The sequence below is a fragment of the Mustela erminea genome, chromosome 10, assembly GCF_009829155.1.
Source record: "Mustela erminea isolate mMusErm1 chromosome 10, mMusErm1.Pri, whole genome shotgun sequence".
NCBI lineage: Eukaryota > Metazoa > Chordata > Mammalia > Carnivora > Mustelidae > Mustela > Mustela erminea.
In genome coordinates this window covers 3187705-3201801 of record NC_045623.1, presented here as the reverse complement: position 1 = coordinate 3201801, position 14097 = coordinate 3187705, and the positions used below count along the sequence as shown (strand labels likewise).

Here is a 14097-nt window from a genome sequence, read left to right as displayed (position 1 = left end):
GGGTTAAAAGCACAAACCCCCACTGAGTCATTGCAAGAATGCTGTGAGGTAGTGCATGTCACGTCAAGTCCTTAGAACACTGTCAGGCTCCATTTGTGATTTCTGCTATCATAATTAACTACAGGAAGCCACTCTTGTTCAGACATGAATTTGATTTTTCTCCCTTTCAGGTATGCCAAGCCACGGCTAAGTGAGAGGTAGTGGACAGGGTAACAGAACACGATAATAAACACATGAATGGAAGAACAATAGGAAACAAAGAGTTCTTGAGAGGTAGAAGTTTTATTATGACATGAACATTTATTAAGCACCAACTGTGTGCAAAGCCCTGCCAACGGTAGGGTCCAATATTCCACACATGGTGCTCAGATTCCGGGGGGAAAAAATTAAACGGGGGTCAAAGTGTTTGGTGGGCCCGAGGACAGGGTGGGTTTTGGAACATCCAGTGCAGGTAGGTTGTGGGGGGCGGGGAAGGGAGGCACACCCCAACCTAGCCCCGCGCAGGAGCATGGTGACATGCAGCAGGGACTTGGGTTGGGAAACAGGGCTCAGCGGCAGCCTCAAGCAGCTCACAGGGTGGCGGGGGCCTCAGCAGCCACCACAGCAGCCTTGGCTCTGTACGTTGCTGGAGCTCTGGCTGCCACCCCCGCAGCAGCTGCAGCACCCGCTTCGACGCTGTCGGCGGCGCCTCCTGGGGAAGCAGCCACAACCGCTGGAGCCACAGCAGCCTCCAGAGCCACAGCAGCCACCGCCGCTGGAACCACAGCAGCTACAGCAGGAAGACGAGGCTGTGGGTGCAGGAGCGGGACACGGAGCAGGGCCCTGGGAAGACCCCTTGGAAAAGCCTTTGGCAGAAGCCGCGCTCTGCTGGGAGGACATGGTGGAGCTCAGCTCGTCACAGTGAACCTGGAAGACAAGAAGCCTTTTACACGCTAGCAGGCCTTTCCACCCTAACACAACTGAACTCAGGGCTTTAGAGGTGTGGTTGGCTTTGTGAGAAAGCTAGCCTGGCCTGGTGCAGGCGAGAAAGGAGGGGAAGCAAAGAAACACACCCTAACCAGGTGCTTCCATTGAGTTAAAGAGGCATAAATCAGAGAACAGTCTGGTAGAATCAATGGGTTTCCATTTTCTTGGAGGAAAATAAGGACCACCCAAGTTCTCCACCGTGGAAGCTAGAGAGGATATGATGGAAATTTATCTGCATGATCTAGTCCAAACTCTTCCTTTGGCTCTCTTCTCTTCTTCCATTTTCCTGTGGCCACAGACTTTCAAGTGCTATTCACATAGCTATTAGCATTGTATAAACACTCCATAAATTAGAAAATACCCAAATCACACATAAGGACCAGCTACCTGGGTCTAAAGAACTCACAAATACAAGAATCATGTCCTGGTTGTCATTCCTGCCTATGGCCCATTCCCAAGTACAGGGAAAAGAGTGTAACAGTCTACATAGTGGTGTAGAAGATGGAAATACATCCTAGTCCAGGGAGCCAAAGACTAGGGTTCTAGCCACATTCTGCTAACCTTGCAGAAGTCACCATCCCCAGTTGGGTCTCCATGTCCTCATTGGTACCATGAGGGGTTGGCTCACTTGAAGCCTAAGGCATGGCTCTGTCTCCTCCTACCCTCTGCCTTCAAATCTAGAACTACCCCCGAGGTCCTGCTTGGACACTTACCAGACCCTGGCTCCACTGGAAGACTCAATTAGTTCTCCAACTGGAATGCGGCACTTGCTAGGCAGTGGACTGAGCAGTGTCCAGCCAGAGAACCTTTTATAAGATTGCAGCCAGGCACTGCCTCTTGGGAGGGACCCATTTCCCAATAGACATGGTCAGCTGATGCTCACATCCCAGAGACATTCATCACTCAGGTAGCACTGTAGGTGGTGCACATGGGTATTCAAGTCACTTCACAAAGGTGCCAGGATTGCTGTGGCATGTTTACTTTCCAAATAAGTCACTGTCCATAGCTGGGAGGGCTGTGTGTGTGCTAGAAGTTATGGGGGCTCAAGTGGGATCTGGGACCTCTCTTTAGGACCTGTTCTCTTTGGCTTCTTCTACAATACACACACACACACACAGAGTTCGCCCATTCTCACATCCATCCCTGTGTAGTCATTTACTTGGTAGTGGTAGTTTACCTAATTTATTATCTTGCTTTGCATCTCTCTGACCCTTGGTCCTTGGCTCTTCAATTCAGGCCACAGGCTATATGAAAAGCCTGCTGGGCTTCATCTAGAAGCTTCTAGATTACACTGAGTTAAGATGATGGTGGGGGATATGCTTATGGGAATCCCAGTGGTGATTTCTCTCTGTCACTGGAAACAGGAAGAAAAACCCAGACAAAGTTATGGAAACTTTAAGACCAGAAAGGCTGTGAATGTAGTCAGGTTGCCATCCCCATACAGCCCTGGAGGCCTAAGAGAAAAATGTGCACAGGATGCCTGGCCCAATTGCAAAATGCTAAGCCAGCTTGTGGGAATCTTTGCTCCTTACTCCCCTCCCCCACCCAAATCCTTTTGAAGATAGGCTCTCCTTGGAACCACTGTCCAGAGGAAAGAGAAAGGAAGGGAGGGAGGGAGGGAGGGAGGGAGGGAGGAAGGAAGGAAGGAAGGAAGGAAGGAAAGAAGGAAGGAAGGAAAAGGAAAAGAAAGGAAGAAGGGAGAGAAGGATGTCAAGCCAGGTCTTTCCTAAGGTCCAAAATGTCCATGAGAAATGGTGCTTTTAGAAACTGATTTTAAGAACTGGGGCAGTTTGGAGGTCAACTGGCTTCAGAACTTCTTACTGAATGAAAGCACCCACAACCATAAGATAAAAGAGAAACCCAAGACTAAGAATTCAAGAGTTGATGGTTAAGTGACAGGTTGGAGGTAAGGGGCTGGGCATGGAATGATGGAACAAAGAATGGTCAATCATGAAAGATACCAGTTTCATCTAACATACTTTAAGAGCCTGATTAACAGATTGTTTATACCTGGGGGCACCTGTTGGTGAGTACAGGTGAGACATTCTAAGAGGTAAGGTCTTATTAGAATGGAGAAGGAAGTGATGAAGTAACAAGGCATCTTGGAGAAGGGATCTCTACTGGGAGAAGTACAGGAATGGTCTATGAACTTGCTACAGTCTCATATACTAACTTCACCTAGCACTGTTAACTCATATCAAAGGAAAAGCTAATTTTTCTTCTGGTCTATAAAAGGCTGATTTGGAATTATCATTCCTACATAAACTTTCTAAGTATCTCCTGAAGAAATCAGCATATTCCTAAAGAAAATGGAAAACTCACCACTGTTACTAAAGCCCTCCTGTTTCCCCTTACACATGTGCACACGCACGCATGCGCGCACACACACACACACACACACAGACACACACACTAACCACATGGAGACAGTGTTTGGCAGAGGAGGATGCCCTTTTGATTCTGTACAGAACCCTTACTCAGCCTTTCAGGATCCAGGGAAAATGGACTCGGGCATTTCATACATGCCTCCTAAACTCACTCCCCCAAATCCAACCCTACTCTCTAGTAACTGATGGAAGTACCTGGGATTATAACCACCAGAAAAGTAAAGTGTGTTTATTTATTGGAGCCCAGAATGAGCACTTGAGGAGACTTATCCCCATAACTAGGAGATAAAGTCTTTAAGCTATCACCCATGCTTGAAGGAAACCTCCTTTTCAGAGTATCTCACATCACTGTGACCTTTCTGGGTATCACCATCCTCCCCTCTGAAAACCCATTCCTGACTCCCCTCATGCAAAGTTTGAGTCAGGCCAATAGTCTCAGACATGACTCTTTCCTTCGAGGCTAAAGTTTCCAAAGCAGAGCATAAAAGTGAATATTGTTTCCCAGAAGTCTAAGAAGCTTCAGTGCCAAAATCTTCTCAAACTGAATTGTAAAGTAATCACTTGCACTTAAGAAAATGGAAGGGCAGAGGGATTGATGGAGGGGTGTGAATGGGAGAGGAGAACAAACATAATCAGGAGACTGTGACATCATGAATAAGAGCTTTATTGTTACAGAGAAAGCAGCTTCATAACTGAACTCCAACAAAGAGTCCTTCAAAGATCTATGTCTGAGAGGGAATCAGGCTAGTGACAGGTTAAACCTCTAGACCTCACAATGGAATGGACATGGGTGGGAGGAAGAGGGAAACTCAAAGCATTTCAGAGACTCTTGCATCCTCTTCTGTTCTTCCAAATGGAGAAAAGAGAATTCTCGGGCTGGGCGGGTCTTTGGCACATTGGCTCCTCTAGTGCTGTTCGTCAGTGCTCCTCATGGCCCAGATCAGCAGCAGCCCCCAGAGCAACAGCCAGAGCCCCCAGAGCTGCTGCAGCATCCAGAACCCCCAGAAGAGCAGCTGGAGCCCCCAGAGCTGCCGCAGCATCCAGAGGCCCCAGAAGAGCAGCCAGAGCTCCCAGAGCTACTGCAGCAGCTGGAGCCTCCAGAATGGCCACCACCACTGCCACAGCAGCCAGAGCTCTGGTGTCGGCGTCGAAGAGATCGGCGGGGCCTGTGGTGGCTCAGGCAGCAGCCACCACCCCCAGAGCTGCAACAGCTCCCTCCCCCAGAGCTGGAGCCACAGCAGGAGACTGGAGGTGGGCAGGGGGCTGGGCACTTAGGGGGGCATTTTGGAGGACACTTGGGAGGACACTTAGGAGTACCCTTGGAGGGGCACTTGGAAGGGGGCTGGCACTGTTGCTGGCTTTGCTGGCAGGACATCTCAGCAGAAACTGAATGAAGCTGAAAAATGAAACAGTATTTAAGTTCAGCCAGCCCAAGGTAACTTCTCTACATTTAAAATTGAACTATGAATTCATGAGATTCCATACGTATGATGATCAGATTTTTAAACCCAATCTCCCAAAATCAGTTACAAGAAATATACAAAAGGTTTCAACCGAGGAACTCCATGATTTCAAATGAATTCCTTTTGGTTTTAAAAAGACACTCACCCTTCTTTCCCTTCTCTTACCTCACAGGCTCACCCTCCAGCAGAACTCTCCCATTCAAATCATTTTTTTTCTGTCTCTTTCTTAGGATTTCCCTCAGCCTGGGGTGTCTCACTGGCTCGGTTAAGTGTCCAAATGTCTGACTCTTGATTTCAGCTGAGGTTGATTTCAGGTCAGGTCGTGATCTCAGGGTTGTGAGATCGAGCCCCCCGTCAGACTCTGCACTGGGTGTGGAGCCTGCTTAAGATTCTTCTCTCCCAGAGCACCCAGGTGGCTCAGTCAGTTAAGTGTCTGCCTTCAGCTCAGGTCATGATCCCAGGGTTCTGAGATGGAGTCCCATGTCCAGCTCCCAGTTCAGTGGGGAGCTTGCCCTTCCCCCCACTTCCTCTCGCTCTCTTTCATAAATAAATAAAATGCTTTTTAAAAGATTCCCTCTTCCTAAGATTCTCCCTCTGCCCCTTCCTACCTCTGTCCCTTAAAAAAAAAAATTCTTCTCAACCCCTGTAGTGTTAATCTCTGCTTAAAACACCAACATCAAGAGTCCCTCCTGGTCCTCAAGATGCACTTTACCTGGTTCAGGCACCAGAGCAGATCACCCAGGATGTAGGTGGACTGAGGTGCTCCTAGGAGCTTCTGACTTTTATACAGATTCAGCTCTGACCTGGTATCAGGAGGTGTAGGCCATGTGTGGAATACAAATAGCATCTTTCACAAGGGACACCTGTGACTACCCTCTCCTCACATCCTAGGGACCCAAGTCCTCCCTCCATAAGCATGTCAAGTATTAGCCTGTCAGGGAAGTCCCCAGAGAATTTCAGGCCACCAGGATAGTGATGGTGCTTTGTGGATTGCACACATTGCCTGTTAGCACCACAGACAGCTTTGCTATGATTCCTGTTTCCTCATCCAGGTCAGTGGTGTTCTAGACCTCAGGGATGAAGAGAAGATCTCTCCTCTTTTTGGTTTGGAAATCCAAAGAAAAATACTCAAGATGGAAATCAAATGGCTCCTTTAGAATGAGATTAGAGATCCAAAATAAAATGCCAGGCCCAAGCCAATGATCTAATGTGATTTTTCATTCTTAGATGATGCCATAACCAAGACTAAGAATGCTTGATATCTCAATGATGTTATTTTAGTAGATCTAATACAGACAGTGTGGGTGGTTTGGCTTTTCTCCTTGCCTGAACTTGACATACCAAGAGAACTCACACATAACACTGATTCAGCACTAATGAGCCCCTTGAAAGGACAGAGGAATTCTAGCAATGTCTTCTCCTTACACATTTGGTTCTAAAGAAGGCATTCTTGGTCAGTCCAAGGTGAGGTAGAAAGGACCAGGCATATGCTGAGGGTGGAGCAGAGGAACTAGAATCAAGGAAGTTGCCAAAAGCAAGGCATCAGTTCTGGTCATCCCTTAGAAAATATTAGAGTTAAGCCCTAATGTTTTCTTTAAGAGCTTCCCTATGACCCTGCAATTGCACTACTGGATATTTACCCCAAAGATACAGATATAGTGAAAAGAAGGGCCATCTGTACCCCAATGTTTATAGCAGCAATGGCCACGGTCACCAAACTGTGGAAAGAGTCACGATGCCCTTCAACGGACAAATGGATAAGGAAGATGCGATCCATATACACTATGGAGTATTATGCCTCCATCAGAAAGGACGAATACCCAACTTTTGTAGCAACATGGACAGGACTGGAAGAGATTATGCTGAGTGAAATAAGTCAAGCCGAGAGAGTCAATTATCATATGGTTTCACTTATTTGTGGAGCATAACAAATAGCATGGAGGACATGGGGAGTTAGGAGAAGGGAGTTGGGGGAAATTGGAAGGGGAGGTGAACCATGAGAGACTATGGACTCTGAAAAACAATCTGAGGGGTTTGAAGGGGCAGGGGGTGGGAGGCTGGGGGAACCAGGTGGTGGGTATTATAAAGGGCAAGGATTGCATGGAGCACTGGGTGTGGTACGAAAACAAGAAATACTGTTATGCTGAAAAAAAAAAGTTTATGGTACTTACTTGCCACTGTGGGATGAGATTTTAAGAAAGCCTGATCATTATGAAAAAATACAGATAGGAAAAATTTTAAATGCATTTATAATAGCACCTTCTGAGCATTCTTAATATTTTGTTGTTTTCCTTACAGCCTCCATTTTATTTTTTCTAGTCTTTTTTTCTTTACTGCATATAGCTTTTTAGTGATTTGTGTATTGTTTTGCCTTTACACAAACTTTATCATAGTATTGTCTGTAAGAGTTTACCTTACTAACTTTGCACTTAAGATTTAAACAAAAACATTTCCCCTGTTGCTCTTCATTCTTTGTAAGCATTATTTTTAGTAGCTATAGAACACTTTCTGGAAGGCACTGAACTTATTTGTAAGTGATTAAGAGCATGAGAACCAGTCTGTGGTTTGAATCTCATCTCCCCACTTACGAGCTGTATTATGTTTGACAAGTAACATTAGTTCTTTCATTGTCTTCATCTGTGATATGGGAAAAGTAATAGTGTTTATCTCATAGAATCTTTTGCAGATTAAATGAGTTAACATCCATAAAACTCTTGGAATAGTGTCTGGTACATAGTAATCACTCAATGAATATTAAAAGTGAAATGTGATGCTGTCTGACCCAAATGGCAGCAAAAAGTGGGCAGGTGGGTTTAGATAAAGCCTACCAAGTGGGGAGCCAGAAAGCTTGCTTTGGCTGCTAGAGCTCTGTGCATGAGAGGATCCAAATCTTGCCCTCTCACTGAGAAATACAGGAAAGGAGGCATAACACAGGCTCTGAATTTCTGGAAAAAGAAGCCCAATAAAAGTTAAAGAAATTATCCATTTAATACATGGGTATGATAAATTTTGAAGGGAACAATGTACATACCTTCTTACTCATAAGTATTTGGTCACCTAACTGGCACCCAGTAAGGTCTTTGATTGCAGAAACCCCTAAGGGATCTAGGTTAATGCTCAATTTTCAACTTCCAATTCCTTGTTCAGTTGAATTCAGTTCAGTTCATTCCAGTGGACACTCAATTTTCATTTCCTTGTTCAGTTGAATTTGCTATTCAATGAGAAGGATGGGTGTCTTCAAAAAATTCAAATCCAGATTTTCAGTGACAAATCCCAGAAATTTCATGGAATGATAGAACAGATGTGTAAAGGACCTTGGTCATCATTCAGACACAATGGTTCTCAATTCCAGTGAGGGATGGGCATTGACAGTCTCCAAAATTCCACTGGGTGGTTCTAATATGCAATAAGATGAGAATCATTGATTTTGACCACACTCCTTATTTTACAAATAAGGAAACTGAGGCTCAGAGATGAGAAGAATCTTGTCCCAAATCATACAAAGACTTAGAGGCAGATCTGGAATTCAGATCCTATTAACAGCCCTCTATCACAGCACCCTGTCTCTTATATATTTTATCTCTTCTTGTGATTTTTTTTCTAGCAAGCTTTACATAATTTACATTTTACATAATTTGCTTGTTAAACATGGTTATTGAATTTGTGGTAAAAATCAGAATAAACATGGTGAATCTTTGTCTGAATCTCATGTTTAGTAAATTTGGAAGTAATTTTTACTGCTACTGCCCTCAGTAACCAAGAATTGAGTACCTACATCCAAAAGGCAGTGTCCAGCATTATGAAGGTTCAGCCTGCTATGGGGACTCAAGAGCCCTCCCTAGGGCAGTACTACCTTGATGGCCTTTCCTTGGGCCAGAAATCCAACTTCATTCCTCTGAGTTTACCAATCCTGGTGATTCTGAGTCACTGCAACTGCCAAAAGACTGATGACATCAATTTACCAAAAAAAAAAAAAAAATGAGTGTTAAATATTGGCCTGTTGGGTATATTCTCGACCTGTAGGAAAACTCCTCAGAGAAATTGAGTCATAATCTGGGGGTGCCTGGTGAGGTAGGATTGCATAATGCTCTCAGGTTTTGATGGTGAACAAAACTAGATGTGCCCATCAGGTCATCTGAATATCTCCAACCTAGACAGACCTGAATGGCCCTAAAATTATCTGCTGTCTGCCTTTCTCTGTGGTTCTTTGTAGATCAACCCTTTCACTGCCAGACCCTGGCCTTGGAACCACGTCTGTAGGGAGCTTCTACTGAGTGGTGCTCTCATTTATTCCATGTGATTTTGGAATATTTGATTGGGACAGTAATTTCATTATTTGTCTTCTTTTCATTACTCACTATTACTCAGATACACACTGTAATAAACAGAATAATGCGTCTCCCCTCAAAGGTGGCCATGTCCAAATCACCAGAGCCCATGAATAGGTTACTTTACACACAAAAAAGACTGCAGATGTGATTAGGTTAAGGATATTGAGGCAGGGACATTATCTTAGATTATCCAGGTGGGCCCAGTGTAATCCTAGGGTACTTTTAAGAGGGAGGCAAGAGGATCAGTGTGAGAGAAAGGAGAGAAAGCAGAGGTTGGAGTGATGTACTTTGAAAATGCCCATGGGCTAATGAATTCTAGACACTGGAAACAGTGATGAAATATGTTCTCCCCTAGAGCTTCTAGAAGGAACATAGCTCTGCCAACACCTTAATGTTAGGCTGGTAAAGACCCATATTGGGTTTTTGAATTACAGAAGAGAATACATTTGAGTTGTTTTAAGCCACTAAGTTTATGGTAATTCGTTATAGCAGCAACAAGAATCAAATACACATCTAGATTTAAAAATAGATTCAAGTTTCAGACCATGATTTACTTAAAATGAAATTACATTTATTAAAATTATTTCCACTGATATTTGGAACACATCTCTGAGTTTGAACAAATGTATTTGGCCAAGAGGAAAACTCAGTAAAGACACAACAAAGAAAATTCTCAAAGATAAACAAAGATGTTGCCTGGGCTTACACCTCTGTTACTTACTACCTGTGTGAACCTCTGTGAACCTATATACTCATCCATAAAATGAGGATAATAACAATGTCCATCTCATAGGGTTATATGAAGAGTCCTTGAGATAATGTTTATAAAGTCCCTAGCCCTGCACCTGGCATATAGGAAATGTCCAGTAACTGTTAGTCCTTCTATTCTTTTTTTTTTTTAAAGATTTTATTTTATTTATTTGACAGAGAGAGATCACAGTAGGAGAGAGGAAGGGAAGAGATCACAGAGAGAGAGGAAGGGAAGCAGGCCCCCTGCTGAGCAGAGAGCCCGGTGTGGGACTCGATCCCAGGACCCTGAGATCATGACCTGAGCAGTGGCTTAACCCACTGAGCCACCCAGGCGCCCCAGTCCTTCTATTCTTATCATTATTGCTATTATCCCCATCAACAGGAATCAGTGATAAGTGGAAACCAGAGATGTCAGGATTATTGGCATTCCTAGGCCCTTTGTTCAGCCTGTCATCTCCCAGCTACCTATTTCCTAGATTGGGGCTTGATAAATTCCATAGAATAGGATGGAAAGATTGTTACCATTTGGGGCATATGTGAATTGTCACGATAGTTTTTGTACCTTTTTTTTCAGAAAAGAAGTGGGGCTTCTTACACTTTCACTATGGAGAGCATTTTCCTGTTTATAAGGTGTTTTGGCATTCATATTTTTATTTGAATTTCACCGACAACCCTATTGGGTAGAACATAGGGTTATCACCCCTGTTACTCATTAGTTTAAAAAAATGAAGCTATACTTGTCTATTTATATAACTCCTGGTTTATTTATAAAATTCATATGAATAAAGTGGATTTATCAATCTAAAAATATAGGTAAATAATTTTAGGCGGTTATTTACATGAGAATTAAACCAACTCTCACATGAATAATATTACTCTAACAGAAAAGCATAGATCCAACTTACAGTATCAATCACATTTTTCTTTTGTTTTCTTTATTTAAAAATGTATTTAATGTTACAAATATGCTTCTGATTACATCGATTTCATACTTCAGATTGCAAAATATGATATTCTCATTATTACTATTTTCTAAGTATTATTTTTTTTATTAATTTTTTTTATTTTTTATAAACATATATTTTTATCCCCAGGGGTACAGGTCTGTGAATCACCAGGTTTACACACTTCACAGCACTCACCAAAGCACATACCCTCCCCAATGTCCATAATCCCACCCCCTTCTCCAAAACCCCCTCCCCCCAGCAACCCTCAGTTTGTTTTGTGAGATTAAGAGTCACTTATGGTTTGTCTCCCTCCCAATCCCATCTTGTTTCATTTATTCTTCTCCTACCCACTTAAGACCCCATGCTACATCACCACTTCCTCATATCAGGGAGATCATATGATAGTTGTCTTTCTCTGCTTGACTTATTTCGCTAAGCATGATACACTCTAGTTCCATCCATGTTGTCGCAAATGGCAAGATTTCATTTCTTTTGATGGCTGCATAGTATTCCATTGTGTATATATACCACATCTTCTTGATCCATTCATCTGTTGATGGACATCTAGGTTCTTTCCATAGTTTGGCTATTGTGGCCATATCGCTCGGCATCAGGGAAATACAAATCAAAACCACAATGAGATATCACCTCACACCAGTCAGAATGGCTAAAATAAACAAGTCAGGAAATGACAGATGCTGGCGAGGATGCGGAGAAAGGGGAACCCTCCTACACTGTTGGTGGGAATGCAAGCTGGTGCAGCCACTCTGGAAAACAGCATGGAGGTTCCTCAAAATGTTGAAAATAGAACTGCCCTATGACCCAGCAATTGCACTATTGGGTATTTACCCTAAAGATACAAACGTAGTGATCCAAAGGGGCACGTGCACCCGAATGTTTATAGCAGCAATGTCCACAATGGCCAATCTAAGTATTATTTTTTTAAAGACTTTATGTATTTATTTGACAGAGATCACAAGTAGACAGAGAGAAGGAAGCAGGCTCCCCGCTGAGCAGAGACCCCAGTGGGGGGCTCGATCCCAGAACTCTGAGATCATGACCTGAGCCAAAATCAGAGGCTTAACCCAACTGAGCTACCTAGGTGCCCCTCTAAATATTTTTTAATCATGGTTTTGATTTTTCTCTGTTCCAAGAATAATTTGTCTGCACTTATAAATACATTTTATTTTATTTTTTAAATTTTATTTAATTTTTTTCAATGTTCCAAGATTCATTGTTGATGCACCACATCCAGTGCTCCATGTAATACATGCCCTCTTTAATATCCACTACCAGACTCAACCATCCCCCCACCTCCCCTCCCCTCCAAAATCCTCAGTTTGTTTCTCAGAGTCCACAGTCTCTCACGCTTTTTCTCCCCCCGCCAATTTCCCCCAATTCACTTTTCTTTTCCTTCTCCTGATGCCCTCCATGTTACTCTTTATGCTCCACATGTAAGTGAAACCATATGATAATTGACTCTCTCGGCTTGACTTATTTCACTCAGCATAATCTCTTCCAGTCCCGTCCATGTTGATACAAAAGTTGGGTACTCATCCTTTCTGATGGTTGTGAAATATTCCATTGTATATATGGACCACATCTTCTTTATCCATTCATCTGTTGAAGGGCATCTTGGCTCTTTCCACAGTTTGACAATTGTGGACATTGCTGCTATGAACATTTGGGGTACAGATGGCCCTTCTTTTTACTACATCACCCCTGTTACTCAAAAAGAAAATTGATTCTCAGAGAGGACAAGCAATTTGTCTAAGATCACAGGTGAAAGAAGATGCCAGGCTTCAACCTCTTTGGGCTCTAGATTTCATGCTTATTCCTCAAATCAGAGTGGCCTTTAACCCAGTTTCTGCATGTTCTGTCAGAGAAGTGGTGGAAAGGTCTAGAGTCCTCAGGGGACTGGAATTTTAAAATGATGTTGGTTAAACTTTTTTTAAAGATTTTATTTCTTTATTTGACACAGAGAGAGAGAGAGAGATCACAAGTAGACAGAGAGGCAAGCAGAGAGAGAGGGGGAAGCAGACTCCCCGCTGAGTAGAGAGCCTGATTCAGGGCTCAATCCCAGGACCCTGAGACCATGACCCTAGCTGAAGGCTGAGGCTTAACCCTCTGAGCCACTCAGGCACCCCGGTGTTGGATAAACTTGATAACCACAAACAGAAAAGTTTGTGGTCCCTCTCTTACTCCACTCACAAAAAATCATCTCAAGATGAATTAAAGACTTAACGATAAGGCCTGATACCATAAACTCCTAGAGTATAATATATGGAAGAAACCCTCCTTGACATTCGTCTTGGCAAGAATTTTTTTTTTTTTTTTTTTTGATCCGACACCAAAAGCACAAGCAACAAAAGCAAAAATCAACAACTGGGAATACACCAAACTAAAAAGTTTCTGCACAGCAAAAGAAACAATAAAATGGAAATTCAACCTATGAAATAAAAGAAAATGCTTACAAACCATATATTGGATAAGGGGTTAATATCCAAAATACATTTTAAAAATTCATAAAACTCAATAACAAAAAATCCCAATTTTAAAAATGGTCAGAGGAACTGAATAGACACTTTTTCCAAAGAAAACATCCAAATAGCCAATAAGTACACGAAAAGATGCTCAACATCAGAGAAATGCAAATCAAAACCACAATGAAATATCATCTCACACCTATTAGAATGGCTGTCATCTTGAAGACAAGATGGAACAAGTGTTGGTGAGGATGTGGAGAAAAGGGAACCTTTGTGCACTTTTAAATTGGTTATGCCACTTTTGAAAACAATACAGACGTTCTTCAAAAAATTGAAAATAAAATTACTATATGATCCAGCAATCCCACATCTAGGTATATAGCTATAGGAAATGAAAACAAGATATCAGAAAACTATCTGCACCCCCACGTTTACTGCAACATTATCCACAATAGCCAAGATAAGGAAGCAATCTATTTGTCCACCAAGAGATGAATGAATGAAGAGAATGTGATACACACACAGAGAATATTATTCAGCCATAACAAAGAAAGAAGTCCTGCCATTGTGACAACATGTATGAACCTTGAGGGCATTATGCTAAATGAGATGTCAGACAAAGAAAGATAAATATTGTATGAGGTCACTTACGCATGGAATCTAAAAAAGCCCAACACATAGCAACAGAGAGTAGAATGGTAGTTACCAGAGGCTGGAGGTGGGGGAATTGAGATGTTGTTAAAGGGTCCAAACTTGAACTGGAAGGT

General features: G+C 42.8%; 1 protein-coding gene and 1 long non-coding RNA gene across 2 annotated transcripts; both read right to left on the bottom strand.

The window, feature by feature from the left end:
* Positions 1-263: 263 nt before the first annotated feature.
* On the bottom strand, positions 264-1764 carry LOC116567669 (cysteine-rich C-terminal protein 1-like). The gene is made up of 2 exons (XM_032302896.1): positions 1680-1764; positions 264-906 (listed from the first exon to the last, which is right to left on the bottom strand). Exon 2 carries the CDS (start codon positions 877-879, stop codon positions 589-591), a length of 291 nt encoding a protein of 96 aa, XP_032158787.1. The 5' UTR covers positions 880-906; positions 1680-1764; the 3' UTR covers positions 264-588.
* Positions 1765-4001: 2237 nt separating this feature from the next.
* LOC116567714 lies at positions 4002-5585 on the bottom strand. Its single transcript, XR_004276311.1, has 2 exons — positions 5529-5585; positions 4002-4749 (listed from the first exon to the last, which is right to left on the bottom strand). It is a non-coding gene; the product is annotated as an uncharacterized LOC116567714 (long non-coding RNA).
* Positions 5586-14097: the final 8512 nt, after the last annotated feature.